This window comes from Cuculus canorus, chromosome 1 (genome assembly GCF_017976375.1).
Source record: "Cuculus canorus isolate bCucCan1 chromosome 1, bCucCan1.pri, whole genome shotgun sequence".
In the NCBI taxonomy this organism is placed as follows: Eukaryota; Metazoa; Chordata; class Aves; order Cuculiformes; family Cuculidae; genus Cuculus; species Cuculus canorus.
In genome coordinates, this window is record NC_071401.1 from 99504410 (window position 1) to 99522877 (window position 18468).

Consider the following 18468-nt stretch of genomic DNA (forward strand, 5'->3'; position numbering starts at 1 on the left):
CTTGGTTCCCGACTGTTTGACAGTTAGGGAAAAAAACCCAGATCTAATACTGTGGACTCTTTAAGAGATGAAAACAAACAACAAACATGATTATGCCTCTGTTATACATGCTTCTGCTGCGGCTCTCAGAAAGCAGCAGAGGAGGGTGAGGAAAAGTGCAAGAAGGGGAACGCGATCAAAGGCCTGAAATGGTCCCTGTATGCAGAACAGCCAATGGTGCACCTGCAGGATGGAGAATAGTTACCTGCCAGGTGTAATGCTAAGGGTCTGTAAAATCACAGACTGTGTGGAAAGGGTGCCTTGTCACTGATGAGCTGAGAGCTGGGAGGCTTGGGTGAAACTCCCAGGAGTTCAGTTCAGAACAGAGCAGAGAAGACAGTTCTTCAGACACGTAATTAAGCTGGAGAGCTCTTTGTCACATGAGGCTGTGGATGCTAAAATTTACATGAACTCAGGGTGAGGCTGGGCAGGTTTTTGGAGGAGAAATCCATTGAGTGATAAAAACATTGTGTTAAAAAACAAACCAACCTGTCTGGGTCAGAAAGTTGCTGAACTGCAAAATATTGAAGGAGGCCAGAAGAGAAAGTTTCCTCCCTTTCCTTCTGCTCTTCCCAAGGCATCTTTTTGGCTGCTTGCCTCTAGTCGCTTCTCCAGTTTAAGAGAGCATGTTCCAGGGAAGGGGAGGACTAATGGAAACAGGAATCAAGAGAAAACATCTGCCTGTGAAGGACAACAAATATAAAAAAAGGCAAGGGTGTGAGGACTGCACAACCCAAAGCTGAAGATCTGGGGGCACAGAGACAGTGAGCAAGAGTGCTGGGCAGACCCCCACTTCCTCCAAAGCACCCGCGGGCAAAGGGTGCTGCCAGGTGGGGATGTGGGAAGATGTGCAAATGGAAACTGTTCCCGTGGTGTACTTGGAGGAGAATAGCACCAGCAGCTCTGGCTGTCGTGGCACACTGAGAAGGTGCAGCTGTGGAGGCATGAGTGCAAACGTGAGTGGAGGAGGGCAACCCAAGCCTCATCAGGAGGATTTTGGGGTGCAAGGACATGGCTGGAGGTCTTCAGTGCAGCAAGGCTGGGCTGGTTGGCATCTATTCCCCTGTGCTTCACCTGGTTTGCCCTGATCCATAACTGGTGCCAGACCTGTTTGTGCCCCCATGCTGAGGACACCTTAGAGGCAGGAGAAGGTCACGGGGACATGTGCCATCTGTTGGCTGCAGTGACGTGGGGAGATTTTGGGCCATGCATTTTGCTGGGGATCCCTGGGTGGGAAGCAGGGGTAGAGGGGACAGACTGAGGAAGGACTGTCTTGGTGCGGCTAGGATTAAAACATTTTGCATTATTTCTTGCACAGGGGTCTGCTGGGCCAGAAGTGTTAAGCTGTGAATGAAATTTATATTCTGCCCAGGGGGATGTTATTAAAAGCAGGTAGAAAGCTGCTTCTTTGAATATCTGATTTTTACCCTTACAATTTATCTTGACATTCACATGGCTTTAAATTTATTTAGAATCATAGAATAGTTTGGGTTGGAAGGAACTTAAAGATCATCCAGTCCCAGACCCCTGCCATGAGCAGGGACACCTCCCACCAGATCAGGCTGCCCAAGGCCCCATCCAACCTGGCCTTAAACACCTCCAGGGATGGGGCAGCCACAGCTTCCCTGGGCAACCTGTGCCGGTGCCTCACCACTCTCATGGTGAAGAAATTCTTCCTTATGTCTAGTCTAAATCTGCCCCTCTCCACATCATACCCGTTCCCCCTCATCCTATCACCACAAGCCTTTGTGAACAGTCCCTCTCCAGCTTTCTTGTAACCCCTTCAGGGACTGGAAGGTCACTATAGGGTCTCCTCGGAGCCTTCTCTTCTCCAGGCTGAACAAGCCAAATTCTCTCAGCCTGTCCTCATCTGGAAGGTGATTCAGCCCTCTGATCATCTTTGTAGCCTTCTCTGGACCTGTTCCAACAGTTCCATGTCCTTCTTATGTTGAGGGTTCCAGAACTGGAATCTTCATCTTTACTTTTCTGTGTGCTTCGTTCCAGAACTGGAATCTTCATCTTTACTTTTCTGTGCATTGTTTTTCTGTATTTTTCTCCTCATTGGTTTTGGTCCTGTAAATTGTTCTATTTCAAAGTTTTCTCTTTATTTTAAACTTTCTAGTTCCTATGTGACTCTACATCTTCTTTACAGTGTCTTTTTTTCCCTCTAAGGCAGTTTCCCTTGAACAGCTCTACAGTGGTGACAGCATGAAAAATCTCTGTACCACTCCATGTCTCTATACAGAAATCTAAATTATCAATGAGGGAAAGAGAAGCAAAGCAGACATTTTTTTTTTAATATAAAACGAGTGGTATTTATTTATAGGATATTTATTTTCAAAAATTTCCTAACAGCATGAAGAGAAACGTGACCCTTTTCTAAAAAACACATGCTTATTTTTCTTCGTACAGTCTAGTCATACCACAGGCTGTCCACGAAAAGAACAAGCATTTATTTTTGTGCTGTGCACCTAGAACAGCTACTGCATGAGCGTCATCCTGCCAGGATTTGATGCTGAGAAGGTGTAGCCTGGTGTTCAGAGGCAGAGTGCTCGTAGTTTTACTGAGGGCCACTGGGAGTGATAGGGGCTGCAGGTCTTGGAAGCGGGAGGTGTTTATGCTTTAACTGCCTATCGGAGAGGGGTATAGCATTACACATATTCTGTTATATGTATTTGGGAGAATACATCTGAAGTTCTCTCAAACAGATCCTTTTTCACTCAAACACTCGATTCCTGGAACACTTTTATGTATGTGGCACTGGGTCTGATTTGAAGCCCACCGAGACTGAGCACCTTTCTGCTGGTGTTCAGTCAGGCTGTAACCAGATTTAAAGCATGACCTACATATTTTGCTCCATATCCCAGGCTTTCTTTGCATAACCATCCATAGGTGGCCTAAATTTACCACTGCAGTATGAAAACCTGAATCCACGAGCAGCGGTGGGTCTAGCTATTTAAACCACTTTTTGTCCTGATTTCAGAACCATGAGCAAGACTTGCACTTACCTGTTTTGTCAGCAGGACTAAGCTGGTAAATATTTTTTTTGGTGACCATTTTGACTTCTGGTTCATGGCTAAACCAGCAGAAGCTATGGTGGGGACCAACAAAACAACGCTTTACCAGATATTCCTTATGGACCTGGGGTTGCTGGTGTGACGGAAGTAGGTTTTGCTTTCTAGTGTATTTGTGTTTAGACTGAGAGGCCTTTTCCAGCTTGGAGGTTTTGCCAGTACATTTCATCCCTTTTTTGACTTTCAGATGCAGGCTGATACCGAGGGGCTTTCTACAGCTGTGTCTTGCCCTGCCAATGTTTCTTTACCGAGGCAAGATATTGCCAGTCAGTCAACACCACCAAAGGATCACTAGGAAAAGCTATAGGACTGCAAATGAGCCCTCGGATCTCAGTTGTCTCTCCCAAAACAAGCTGGCAGGTATAAGTAGCTGCTTAGTATCTCAGGAAAGGTAGAAACTCCTTTTGAAGATGGTATTGGAACCTTTGTCATCTTTTTTCCTCTTCCTTATGGACACGCTTCTTCTGTAAAGTAGCGTGTAATCATCACTTGAATTAGTGGAGTGGTATTGCTTTGGAGCAGTTGCTGTGCATGCAGAAAGGGAGAGTGAGCTTTGAGTGTGAGGCTGGGGTGTCCAGTAGGCACCGGTGCACGGAAGGTGCAACCTATTGCTCAAGGCAGGTGACCAAATATCGCCTGACTGACCACTTCTGGAACATAATGAGACACTTTTGCCTTTGAAGACAGCTGAGACAAACGCTATTTAAACTGTGTTTAAAATGGTGTTTATTAATACAGAACTTTTTTAATCTAGCACTGGAAAGGTAATGTGTGCTGTGTGTTGCCCGCTTTTGTCTGCCTTTAAGATGGAGGTTGAGTTTTCCTCAGGGGTGCAGCTGGTTAGAAGTGCAGGGCACTCTTTTGGTTTCTGGGATTTGAGCAGATCAGCCAGGCAGAACATACCTGAGATGCAAGAGCTGGGCAGCAGTGAACCATGTACAAAGCAGAAGTGTGGTGCAGGACCTAAGGCCAGTAGGCAGTGGCTGGTTCTGCATCTTCCACCTGGGAGAGAGGTTATTTCAGTGTAGCAGAGTTCCCCGTGATGTTGCGATGCAGTGCTCACAGCGAAGGGCACAGTGATTCATCTGCTAAATGGATGTAGCAAAAGCAGTTGCAGTTCACTGTTGTTCTTAACAGTGGTAACAAGCATTATGCCTGATTTTTCAATTGTAGTATAAGGTACCGTAAAGCAATGTCCTGGAACTAAGAGAGTGTTGTGTTAAAGGGTTTCCCAAATCAAGCTGTATTCTTATACAGCAGTTTCTCTCAAGGTAGTGATAATGTTCTCAGAGAGAACAGGATGGCAAAACTGAAAGTCTCTTGGTCACATCTTCCAAGAGCATCAGACTACCTTTTTCTTAGATGCAAGCTATCGGGGATGCAGCAGGGGTGGGGATTTTTTTTCTCAGTTACTTCTGGTGGTTAATAGCAAAGCATTTGATCACATGAGTGTTTTGAGCTCCTGGTTTTATGGCCAGGTGCTTGCTGCCATGAGTTAAGGTTTCATGAATTCGGTCATTATATATTCTGCAAAATATTAAGAGGTTCACTCTACCTGCACCCTGTTTATTTGTTGCTACATAACAGTGGAGAGCAATTTAGCTCTCTGGCAGTGTACTTTAGTGAGACAGCAAACTATCTGTGTTTTACTTACGCTACATAATTCCATAATTGTACTACAAATCTGGGCCAAGTTCCTGAATAGTTAGAGCCTAAAAACAAGCTCTTAAATTCATATTTAGGTTCCTAAATAGAAGGTCTGATTTTTCAAGTACTGAGTCCATACTGACTCTTGCTGATTTTTTGCAAGCCAGTAGGCTATCAGCATTTTGCAAATCAGGCATGCTCCTTATTCCGACACTGGTACAGGGAAGCCAAACTTGTTTTAGACTCCTTTTAATATTTATCTTTGTAGTATTGCAGTGCCTGGTTTATTCCCTCCATTGCACTAATTCCTAGTGGAGCTTATTCATGTTGACGACCTCTCAGTTTGGATTGATTAAAATGCCCAGTAAAAAAGTTGCCAGCAAGGTTGCTATTTGAAATCTTTGCTGGAAGATGAAGAGATGCACTGAGTAGGAATATTTCTGGCAAATCACTGGGTTTTTTTCATAAAAGGACAGGCTATAAATACCATCTTTCATATAACATATGCTTCACTGCCTGCGCCTGACAACAAACCTGAGTGAACTAGGGTTTGCCAGAAAGGCTGATTTTGTCCTCAATAATATCAGGAGCTCTTCAGTGCCTCTCGGTGAGGTTTTTTCCCGTGTGTCAGTGCAATAAGGTTTCCTTTCCTTTCCTTTCTCTATATAATTTCATGGAAAGTCTGATTCATTGCTTCGGGGGCTGAACTAAATTCTTTCCTCTGGACTGTTTTAAAAGAAATCGTTTAAGCCTTAAATACTTGTGCTGGCTGCAGCAGGAGGTGTGTGAAAGAGTGGGCATTTGCTTTGCTTCTTGCTGCTCATCCTCAAGAAGAGGGGGCTTTCCTTAATCTGTGGGCTCAGAAGCACAGCAGGACTTTTTGACCTGAGATAAAACAATGACAAATCTATTCCTGTAGAAGCACAGCATGCAGGCGCTTTGGGATGTTTCTGGAATATATTATTGGGAATAACTTACTCTTTCTTTTCAAAAGAAAATCATACCAATGCCTTTAGGAAAAAAAAAAAAAAAAAGTCCTGTGTCATGATGGGAGAGGGAAGAAATTATTCTTGGTAATATTTAAAAGTTGTTCAATTCAGAAGGCCCTGGAATGGAAGGATTTAACACAGGTGAAATCAGCAGAGTGATTTGGTACAATTGCAAAGGCAACTCTTTCAGAGTTTCTCATTTTGGTCTTGGAGATCTTTCATTTTTTCTATTCAGATGCCCTGATGGATCAAAATTGGCAGCATTTTTAATAATCAATACACACTTTTTTTGCTCAAATGGGAGCTGCTCCTCAGAAAATTTTGTGTTCTAAACACTGTTTGGCTAAGACTGACTGCATGTTTCCATTCCCCTTGCAGAGGCACAGCGATAGCTGGAATTGTTTTTGGTATAGTATTTATAATGGGAGTGATTGCTGGGGTTGCCATCTGTATCTGCATGTGCATGAAGAACAACCGTGGGACTCGAGTAGGGGTCATCCAAACTACGCATATCAACACTATCAGCACATACCCAGGTAAGGAAGCAAAACTGCACCCCTGCAAGAATGCCTGCATTCATGGTATGAGTATATCTTTGGATAGCGATGGCTCTGCAGTAAATAGGGCATGTGAATATAGCAGGCAGCTCTTCTTACTCCAAAGGGGAACAGCACAACTCCCTGCTGAGAAACGTAAGGCAGCTCAGCGGGCGCAGTGTTTGTCAGTGCAGCGCTCTCCCTGGGCTAATTTATTCAGCTTCTCAGTGGGCTAATGAGGTCTGGCCAGGTGCCATACTCACACAGCTGTGTGGCTTGCAGTGCCTGCAGTAGCACATTGAGACCTCACTCAGGACGGTGCTGCATTGTGCAGGATAGACCTTCTCCCTGTGCCAGAGGCTTTCTGGCAACGGATCAGTTGTTCCTCTTTTGTGTTCTGGTTCTTGTATTTGCTCTTGTTCACATGGAGTCAGTTTCTTTTTATTGTCCAATATAATGGGGCCTAGCATACCACAGAGAGGGCAAAACCTGGACAATAAGGTCTGTGGATCATAGCACAAAGGCTTCAAGAGGTGCCGTGTGGAGTCCAATGCAGCCTGAGCTGGCTGGTATTCAGCCAGAGCTCACAAGCCCTGCTGGGTGCTGCAGTATCCCAGATGACTTCTACAAAGGCACACAGACATCTTTGCAGTGTGTTACCTGCTCTGTGTCCCAGGAGGGATTGCTGGCTGGTCTGTGATGCTGGAACTGAGCTAGCTCTGCATCCGCCTGCCACTGTGGCTGAACTGGTAGAAACTTGGAGCACAGTGCAGAGATGCCCACTGTGCCTTAGTTAAAGTTAGCTGAGATCTGGCAGTGCTTCTTAGCTCTTGCTTAGTGTTGGACGTGTTGAATGCAGGCTTCTCTGTGGGTTTACATTGTTTTGGCGTAATGAGGTTTGAGGTGTAGGGGATCACCAGGGCAGACACAGAACCTAAGTCAGGTCTGACACTGAGCTAATAAGCTGTTAGAGGCTCTGGGGCACCCCAGGGGACAGTAGGGACCCCTTATGGGTCTGCTCCTGTGCAGTTGTGCCCATAATGAGTGGGAACCAGTACATCGGGGTGTATCTGAGCTAGCTCTGTGCAGAGCCACTCTCTGTACCACAGTTGTCAACTTGTGCAGGTCTAGGATTGGAAAGCACCAAAGGTGGATCTGCATCGAGCTGGCTGGGGTCTGCAAGGCTCATTTGTCTGGGCTCCTCACCACGTGAAAGTGGCCACATAGTTGAAGAACCAAGCTGACCCTGGAAGCAGCATAGTGGTGTTTATGCAGCGTGGCTATGTCTCTGCTTCAGTGACATTTTTAATTACAAATCCAGGAGCCATTGCCTGGGGATGTCTTGGGAGCTCACTGTAATAAAAGGCAATAGTGTTTCATGGATGAAGTCCCTTCATCCCACTCTTAGAGATCCCCTGCCTTTATCTTCTCGCCTGTTGCAAAGGTTGCAGCAAACCCCAGGTGCATTATGTATGCTTATAGGCAAGCTGTGCAGTATTTATTTTGTGTTCTTTTATCACATTCACTGCTCTGAGAGTCTGTTTTCTCACTTATGCTCTTACTTTTCAGTGAAACTAAAACCATCTATAATCGTCCTTATCATTGCAACATTGTTTTGCATAGAGAGATGAGTAATGAAAGAAAACCGCAATATTCTCAACCATGAATTGCTGAAGAGCTACTTTAGAATCTACTAGTCACTGCAAGCTGTAAAAACAAGAGCAAAATGAAGATTCTGTGGATGTAGCCTTTTCCTCCCCAAGCCTGCTCCTGCAGTGACTCACCCCTATCTCTCCACCTCCAGGCAGTTTGAGTCTGCACAATCCCTGTTCCTGGTGCAAACATTAGTTCGAGCAGTTCTTCCTCTCAGCAGCAGCATTTTTGTGTTTGAGGATGGGATTTCTGTGTTCCCTGCTGTCATGAACGCTTCTGGAGTAATAACTGACCTAGCTTTGACTGCAGGGTTTATGATCAACCCTTCCTCCTGCCATTACCTGTTTTGGACAGGAACTGCAAGTGAGGGGTTCCCTTCCTTTGGTCTCAGCCACAGTAGCGGCCAAAGTTTCAGAGACCAGGGAGTGCTTTTCATGACATACTGGGATTTGAGTCTCTTGCCCCCATCACAGACATCCTAGGTTTCTGTTTGCCCCCTATTCAAGTGCTGTTTCCCTACCAGTCTGCCTGAGACATCTAGGGAGGGGATAAGAAAGCATCCATGGTGGCATAAACAGAGAAGAAGCAGACTCTGGACATGAGCATTTGTTGAGACTACTGTAATGGGGTCTTGATATGGACCCTTTGGTTCCTTCCATGCTATCATTCTGCAGCTTTAACTGTCTTTATGATTACTGAAATAATCCTTCTTCTGTAAGGTTATTAGAAGTAGTTGAGGAAATGTTTTCAGCTGTTTGTGAATATGTTTGTTGTTTTCGAAATGCCTGACATAGTTTGCAAATGCAGGGCTCCCCTCTCTGTTGGGGTGAACAAGGCAAAAGCTTTGTTATTGCTCAGTCTGGGAACATCCTGGGAAAATGTGTGGCATTTGCCTTGGAAGGTGTGAAGCTGCTGGGCAGTCAGGAGCTTTCATCTGTTTGGTGTGGCATGGCAGGGCACACATCTCCAGGGGATCCAAAAGATGGTTGAGAGGTCTGCAGAAGTCAGCAAAAGCCCTAGCTATGCCATCAATTTTAGATAATGTAAGTCCCATGTGGCTGCTGAAGGAGATGAAATGGAATGGATATGATAAAACCCCAGCCCTCCTCCCATGAAAAAGTTTAGCTGTGCCGCATTACTGGTGTGGCCACTAAAAACATATGGCCTCTCAAACACTGCTACCAGCACAGCATGGCAGTGGGCACACAGATAAGCAGTGAAGGAAAGGGCAATAAGCAAGGACTTTCATTGATAGAAAGTGACTGTGTAATGGCAGTCTGAAAAAAGAGTGAGTGCATTGCCAGGAGACTTTACATCTGTTGTATGGAAGTCTGAATGGCAGCTAGAAAATACTTGGGGACCTGTATCTGAAAAGAGATTTTTAACTATGTCATCTTTTTTTCTCCCATTTCAGTGGCTCCACCACCGTACAGTTATGAATATGAAATGGAGTACCCAGCTGACCTACCTCCACCTTATACTCCAACTCCACAGACTTCGATACAGTATCCCCCACCCCCTCCTTACCCTGGAAATTCAGGGAAATAATTACATGGCTTCACACGGATATTAACTTCTTGTTGAAACAGCCAGCATGACTGGAACAAATACTCAGCTCAGGGACAAATAGGATAGGCTCTACATCAACAGTTATGGCCAGACGTTTAAACAATGTGGGAAGGTTGCCGTGGCTCAGGATGAAGAAGAATACTATCCACTCCAGACCACGACATTTCATGATTAAACAACATGGGACCAAAGAAACATTTCCAGTAAGTTACTGCCTGATGAGTATTGCTTAGCATCAGCGCAGAGCTTCGCGCAGCCTGTTACAGCACATGGGAGTGGGGTTCTTCCCATGTAAGACTGTGCAAGTGGTGCAAATGATTCTGCAAGCTATTTTGAAGCACAAGAGGCAGCTGCTGGGGCTTATTTTTGGGGGAGAACTCCAACTGTTGTCTTCAAGCATGTGCTATGCCTTTTCTTGAAGCAAGGGAAGTAAGGAAGAGCAAGGAAGACTGAAGCTATTTCCAGTTTCTGCTTCATGTTGATAATACTCGATGATCAGCTGTGCATATTGGTCTGAGAAGAATATTATCAAGAGAAGTGCTGTTGGAGTTATTCTGTAACCAAAACCGATGGATATTATTTTTGGCCAAGTGCAGGTTGTTCTAAGTGCCTACTTTTAAACAGTTTAAAACTAGGCTGTGGCCTAGAATGTAAACATAAAGAGTGTTTTTATATGTGAAATACACTAATTTATGGTTGATTTACTTGGACTTAAATACTGTAGACATTGGATATACGCTATAATGCCTTTTTTATCAGCAAATGATACTTTGATTTTTTTAAAAATCACTGAATTGGGGAAACTCACAAGTGGAAGAAGAAATACAGTTCAAATATTAAAGCATCATAGATTTGTCTTCAACTGGGTTGATTAAAGATTTTTTTAATCGTATTGTATTTACCAGTAATAATGATATTCAGCTAAACCAAAGAGGTGAGCAGAGAGACTGTGAGCATCAGATTACTTTTGAATATTGTCTTGAATATTTTAAAACTGTAAGTCACCGAATAATATTTTTGCATTTGTCACACATGTTGTTCAAAATTACTTAATCTCTACTCTGTAAAGTATAGGCCTTAATAATTTAGCGTTGCATATACTTATGAGGCTAACTGTGATTCAGCAGCAGCTATTTAACTTCGCAGTAGAGCATTCCATAACCTAAGGCATCCTCCTTCAATGGTAAGACTAGTATATTTCTTAGTTTTATATGTGAACCACAAAGACAGTGGTTCTCTTTGGGGATTTAAAAGTGCTGAATACCCTTAGTTTGAGTTGGGTGACTGTGCAATTTGAAAATGCTACAGCCAATAGCAGAAGGTGACAAAAATATGGTGCCTATAGTTCGGGATGTGGTATTAGGTCCATTTCAGAGGGAGAGACTATAGCTTACTGCTGATTCCTGGAGATGAGAATGCATTTAAATGTTTTTCAGTGTAACCCTCATCTTCTTCTCTGGTCTATCACTGTACCAATGAATAAAATTCTGTATCCAAAGAAGGGCAATGAAGCTCATGGGGGATCTAGAGAACAAGTCTAACGAGGAGCGGCTGAGAGAACTGGGGTTATTTAGCCTGAAGAAGAGGAAGCTGAAAGGAGACCTTACCACTGTCTACAACTACCTGAAAGGAGGTTGTATCAAGGGAGGTGTTGATCTCTTCTTACAAGTGACAAGCAATAGGACAAGAGGAAATGGCCCAGGTTGTGCCAGGGGAGATTTAGATTGGGTATTAGGAAAAATTTCTTCAGTGAAAGGGTTATCAAGCATTGGAACAGGCTGCCCAGGGAGGTGGTCGAGTCAACATCCCTGGGTGTATTTAAGAGGTGTAGGTTTGGTAAAGTTAGCAGCATTAGGTTTACAGTTGGACTCAATGGTCTTAAAGGTCTTTTGCAACGTAAACAATCCTATGAAAAAACTTCTTGCAAAATGTGGTACCATATCCAAGTGAGGTCAACTGACAACCTCTCATTACCCTCCAAGTCTGATATTTTTGGCATTCAGTCTTGATTGAGAGAAGAACTCAAGCAACCTTTTAACTTTGAGCACAAACATTATTCAAGACTTTCTTGTAAAAAAGACCTTATTGGCTTCTCTTGCTCAGATTTTGTAATTGTATTTGTCCTTTCCAGGCTGACTAAGCTTATCCTCTTGAAACCTCTCTTGAAAATGCAAATGGCCTCAGTTCTTGCCACTGTAAGTTCAGAAGATCTGTGTTGTGGCTCTTTGCCAAGGTGAGACTTGAGTTGCAGGCCCATTAGCTATGTAGGCATTTGTAACCCAGTCAGAGGAAAACTGAGCTGCATCAAAGGTTTTGGTTGCTACTGATTCCTTGGAGGAAGGAAAGTTGTATTCTCGTTTCTGTTCTGACTGTATTATCTTTATAATTATTTCTGCTCTGAGCTGTGACCTGCAACATTTGAGCTGGTACCATGACCTCTCAAGAGACAGATGTTCCTCAATTAAAATCCTCCCACGAAGGGCAGCCTTCTTCATGCAGTGTTTTGGCAATCCCTACTCAAAACCATCTGCTGGGGTATTGATGTGCCTGCCGATGGAATGGCCAGTGTAAAGAACAGAATAAGCACAGTTTGCAGGAAATTCTGTTTCTGCCACATTGTTCTACACTAGTTCCTCAACATTTTCCAGCTGATCGCACCAGATGATATTTCTGTGCCAGAAAGTTACCTATAGATAAAGGGTATTGTCATTTTCTCCACTCCTGTATTTCATTTCTTTGTGCTGAACATGCATTCACACAAATCAAAGAGCAGTTTGTATTTGATGAATCCAGTCCCCTGAAAAATACAGAGAAAGAAAACTATCCTATAGATCATAAATCTTCCCTTAGAGGAAGAATTTCTTCAGCTCTGACATTTGTCAGAACAAGTTATAAAGCAGATTTCTTAAATAAAAAGACATCTGGAAAATAACTACAAGTCTTTGATCATGGAGTCCTCTAGTTTTCAGCTTTGCAAGTGTGGGTTGCCTCTGATGGGACTGCTTAAAAGTCATAATGACCGAAGTACCTACAATGTATACATGGTTTATTCCAGGGGGAAAATATGGCAATAGGAAATTGAAAATTTCACAGTGGTTGAAAACTATTTGCTTGCTATGAAAACACTAGTGGGGATGTTGATTTTAGTGTGTTAATTAATGTTCTGCAGATCCACATATGTTTGGCCATACCAGAAAATTATTTTTATTGCAAAGGACACCACATCTCTTGTCCTGGCTAAGGGCATAAAGCTCGGAGGTGTTGCCTTTCCATCAAATCAGGTAAAACTAGTACAGAGTAGCCTGTTTTCAGAAGGAGGTGATGATTGCATTGAAAATAGGCAGGCAAACTGAGACAGCCAAAGGGGGGGGGAGTCAGAGAGATCTATAAAAGTAAAGGGATAGAACAAAGAAGTTGCTGCATAAACAAATAGGAGTATTTGCTAATACTAAAGGTTTATTAGTTGAATTTAGTTGAAAAAGTTAAGTGTTTTTATACCTTAAGTGTTATTTTCTTTGTGTGGAAATATGTAATTTGTTCAACACCTCCATATTCAAAGTACCTGCAGTGCAAATACTGCCGACCAGTAAGCATTTATTCTGTATCACATGAATAGCTTGCAGATGAGTGGGTTAGTACAAAGAGTTTTCACTTAGTCACACTGGCTTATTTCAGTCTCATGCCCTGCATCATAGTGTAAAGTAAGAAAAAACCAAAGTAATCTATGGCTGGGAAAAGCCGAACGATCTTTGGCTTTTCTCGCTTGGCAGTGGACATTATCACTGATTTGATTGGGGAGTTTAGCATTGCCCTAGGCAGTTCATATTCTTGGACCAAATGCTACTGCTTTTCTTGTGGCCTCAGGTTGCCCTGTTTTGGCTTACGATTTCTATGAGGCAGAGAGGGAAGGTCACCGAGAACAGGACCCGGGCCCATGAGCCTTTCTCCTTCGTTTCCTAGTTTAGCACATTAGATGACTGCCTGGTTGCACAAGTGCTGTTATGGATTTGAAGCAGCAGGAGCTGCAGGTGCCTCCAAGGGCACATATGCTTGCATACGCTCTGATGCCGGTCCTTTGTAGAAAAAAATAAATTCTGTGTGATGTCTTAGTTAACCATGTATCGGGGATATTTCAAGCCATGATTCATTTTACAAACTTAATTTAATCTGACATTTCTTTACTTTTTTTTTTTTTTCCCAGAAAGAGCTACTTCCAAACCAGTTATCTCTCTGACAGCCTACTGTTTCTCTGGTATATACCAAACAGCAGGAGAAATGTATTTAAGGGCTAATGACCCATTTGGGAGACTTTACAAATTAGGTAATAATCAGTTGGAGGAGTTAAAGGCCAAGGCAAAGCCAAGGGAAGTTAATGTGCTAGTCTGCCATTACCTAAATGATACACTCCTGTGAAAGGATCATTAATGCTATTATAAGCCTTTTTTAATTAATGAAAAATGTAATTATTTGCTTTTTTAATATTGGTAACTTTGAAAGATGCCATTTTACCCATGTATTAGACCAGATTTTTAATAGTTCGACAATGAAAAGAGTAGATTGCTCCATAGAGCACCTGGATCGATATTAACAGTGTTCTTGGTATAGTACAAATAGAGTCATTTAATTTAAAGCAAATGTTCTCAAGACCCTTTGTGAAAACCACAATGATATTTTTTTGATGTAATGGGATAGTTCATAAAGCATTGATGGCTATCTATTAGAATAGGAAATGTTTGGCATTTCTGTATTCACTTTCATCCTGGAAGGTCTCCAAATGTTGTTGTAACTGGAAAAATAATTATTTTAGTCACCTTGGAATAAAAGGCAACAGGTGTTTCACAGCACACAGTAATAGTCTGTAACACCCTGCAGCAAAAGAATTAAGGGAAATTGAATATATTTCTTCAGTGTCAGTAAAACATCAGTGATTGGACAAAACACCTTGAGAAAATAACCACCAAGACCTTTTATCATGTGGTCCCTGTTATTATTTTCTAATGGGTACACCCTGTCTCATGGTGGTTTTTATATTGCAGCAATGTCTGAGGTCCAAAAAGCAGAGCCCCAGCCCAAGCCTGGATTGCAGCACACCCATTCTAAACCCCACACACACACTCTGTCATGATTTTGGTGTGCAGTTGAAAGAGATGAACAGAGGACTAAAGAAAGGAGGGGTGATGGTCCCTCGCTTTACAAAAGGGAAAGAGAGATGACCGTATCACAAAATGGTCAAGACTTTTTGATTTTGTATGACCCACCGAGGTGGACTTTCTGGTGCTGGTGCTGGTGACTGTCACTGTAGGGCAAGAAAAAGCAATGACCATGGAGTGTGCTGAAGAGCTGGTACACAGTCAGGACAACAGCACAAAGAGGGATCCAGGAAGCTCTGGCTTGGGTATCATGTAACTCAAGGTGCTGGAGGCAACAACTAGAGCAGAAATGTTTGTCTGTCTGTTGTACTGTGAAGATAAGATGGACAATATTTGCACAGCAATTGAAAATGTTAATTATTTTTGTTATGCTATGCACCATAAATATTTTGCATCCGTAGTGGAGGCTAGGAAAGGGCAGGCTTTGGATGCCATTGCTATCACAGTGATGACTAAGAATGGACTAAAGCCAACAGAAACAAAAGGAGAGCCAAAGACTTAGGTGTTTCTGAAGAAAGTGGGGGTTCTTGTCAGCCTAACATATGGAGCTGGTTCCTTCACAGAGTCAAGCTGGTCTCCTGCCAGTGAAGGCAGCTGATTTTAAACTGCTGAAGCCTGCAGGAGGGAGACTGAAGTGGGAACTCTGTGGTGCTGTTTTTCCCCAGGCCTGAGTCTTCAGCTGAGCCCTCTGCTCACTCACAGGAAACCTACTGGGGGGAAGGCTTCAAGGCAGTTATCGTTCAGGCTGGCTGTCTTGGCCCATAAACTTTGCAACACATGTATGATATGTTCATTTTCAGGATCATGGGCAAAAAACATTTTTTCATGGCTAGTAAGCAGTCCCCAATTTTCTCTCGATAGATCCCATGTTGCATTGACGGAAAGTCCTCCATTACAGGAACTAATCTGGAGAGTAGTACAGCCTTTTGTCAGTTTATCTAACTTGCCCAGAATTTTTATATTACAGCATATTTACCAGTGACTCATCTCATTGCCCTTTATTTTACATGCTCCTTCAAGATCTCTCAGGGCTGCGTCCTTATTTTACTGCTGCTTGCCAAAGAGCTTTTCCAAAGAGTGCTGATCACAGGATAACATTTTCCAAGCAGACCCTTACCCTGACCCCTGCATCGCCACCGCTAGAAGCTGCCTGGGGAGGCTGAGTTCTGCAAGAGTCAGGGTACTGCAAGGCTACCCTGATTTTAAACATCACCTCCTCTGCAGGGGAGGAAGGCCAGCTGTTCTGCATCTATCCTGAGATCACCCTCAGCTCAGGCTTTACTTGTGACTGAACTCCTCTCTTTCTCTCTGTTTCCAAAAATTCAAGTGTGGCCAGTAAGCTTAGAAAGAGGAAAGGAAAATGGAAAAAGAAGTCATGCCCACATCTGCTTTTTGGTTTAGCTCGGCTCTGAGGGATGTTTTTTTCTCTTTGTATGGCCAGCTATCAAGTTGATAGGATGTCTTCTCTTTTCTGAATATTTCTGGTTTTTTACAGCATCTTTAACAGGAGGGGAGGATGTGTTGTGGGTATCTGTGCAACTGCAAAGCCCAAACGTTCCCTGGGGCTGCCCTGTGATTTTGGTACCTAAAGGCCCCTGCTTTGTGTCTGGACCTTTATGAACAATTGATCAACTAGGAAATTGTTTTTACCCATTTTGCTGAAGTAGAACACACTTCCTGGCTTAATTTTTAGATATCTAATGTCCCTTGGTCTTATACAAGTGGTAAATTGTTGGTGACTTATTTAAACAAAATGGTAATCTACAGCTGGGAATCCAGTGAATCCACATAATAGGACTCAAACTCTTTCATTATATGCTGAAACTTGAACAATAATTTGACAACTACAGATCTATATAGATTGTACAACAGGATGTACAGAATATACATGTGGAATAAATCTGAATACTTGCAGCTGGCACGTGTTTTAGACTGAGTATCATAGCAGTGAGCTGCTTTGTTATGGTATGGGCATGGGGTGGTTAATTACTTGCCAAGGCATAAAGGGATACCAGGGTATCTGCCATTTATTGACAGCTAATAGACAAGGTTGCTTCTGTACCTGCTGCCTCACATACCAAGAGTTTATGAAATCATCTGAGGCTGCCCTTGTCAATTATCATCATCATTATTTCCATGTTTAGAAAACAAGACAGAGTTCTTGTGGGCATTCATCAAAGAAGTGCTGTGGTAGTGCAGTCTCTACTACTGTGCCTCAGCTGAGACCTCATCTTGAGATTTAGGAATGAAAATAAATACATACGTGCTGCATTGCTATTCCTCATTTGGTGGTGCATTTCCTCTGAGGTGGAGTGTGGGGGATCAGCCATCTGATTCAGGATTGGGAAATCAGGTGATACATGTGTGTGCGCATAGTGATGAACTTGGACAGGGACCATCTCAGCTGGATCATAGATTTGTGCTCGTTACCGACAAACTGTAAACGTATGTTTAAGATGTCTGCCACGGCTACACTATCACTGTTTATCCATCTTCATAATCCACAAGAGTCCATAACAGGGTATAAATGGTCCTTGACACAGCTGAAAGACTGGTAGAATAAAACAGATTTTCCACTAGTTTTCACTACGTGGTACAATCAAACTAGGGCAGTTTTGTGAACCTTCCCTTCTAGGGGAGCTCTCTCTCCCCAGCTGTGAGTCCTCACACGCCCTTGTACAGGGGGCAGTTCCCTGGTTCTGCAGGGGTTGGTGTGTGACACCCACAGGGTGGCAAAACAAATGGGGGACACAGCAGTAAGTCAGCTTGGCAAGAGACGATACTTACTTTCATTGAAAAGTCTATCGTTAAAATCCTTCTGGTTGATAGTGTTTATTGCTGATTAAAATTTCTGGTCAGCCTCAGTGACTGAAATTGAGGGCAAGCTGTGACTAGTGATGTGGTGCAGAGAGGTGACGCTGTATGTCTGAAGGATTAAAGTCCCACAGAAAGGTAAGACTGATAGGTTTACTGATGCCTATCTTTAAAGCCAGAAGAATAGCCTCATGATGTTCCTATCCCTTCCACATCTGCCAGGAGCCCAACCTACATTCTCTCTCTAGCTGATGAACACTTAGAATTTCCTATATAAGCATGATCTGCTCATTGATAAGCTTGGATAGTGATCATTTTGACACTTGTAAGGATAATAAGAGGAATTGATTGAGATCTTAGATCTTGGCTTGTGGGAAGGGTGGAAAAACAAAGCATCCCACTAGTTGCAGCTCAAGTTTCAATGAAGTTTTAAAGCGCTTCTCCATCCATGAACAGTAGACGTTTTGATCATGATAGTCAAGGTATCTGATAAGAGTTTTCCTAAATGATGTAAGACAACAGTGTTAAGTTCTGTCTATGACAGAAGAATAATTCTGGTCTAGGCAGAGCAGAATGCCTGGTTTCCCTGTGCCCTGTTCACCATGACCTTCACGTGAGACTTGCACGATGAAGTTGGATTAAGCAACATATATACAATATACCTCTAGAATTATAGAATAGTTAGGATTGGAAGGCACCTTAAAGATCATCTAGTTCCAACCTCCCTGCCATGGGGAGGGACATCCCACTAGATCAGGCTGCCCAAGACCCCATCCAACCTGGCCTTGAACACCTCCAGGGATGGGGCATCACAACTTCCCTTGGCAACCTGTTCCAGTGTCTCACCACTCTTGTGGTGAAGAAATTCTTCCTAATGTCTAGTCTGAATCTGCCCCTCTCCAGCTTATACCCGTTCCCCCTTGTCCTATCACCACAAGCCTTTATGAATAGCTCCTTCCCAGCTTTCCTGTAGCCCCTTCAGGTACCGGAAGGTCGC

The 18468-nt window shown here is 43.2% G+C and overlaps 1 protein-coding gene across 2 annotated transcripts in view; it reads left to right on the forward strand.

The window, feature by feature from the left end:
• CYYR1 (cysteine and tyrosine rich 1) overlaps positions 1-17256 on the forward strand; it is a 64364-nt gene extending 47108 nt beyond the window's left edge. For both annotated transcript variants that reach the window (XM_054056199.1, XM_054056200.1), the window contains exons 3-4: positions 6128-6285; positions 9353-17256. In XM_054056199.1, coding sequence (XP_053912174.1) covers positions 6128-6285; positions 9353-9486 — 292 coding nt within the window. In that variant the 3' untranslated portion in view covers positions 9487-17256. The remainder of the gene's footprint in view (positions 1-6127; positions 6286-9352) is intronic.
• The last annotated feature ends 1212 nt before the right edge of the window (positions 17257-18468 follow it).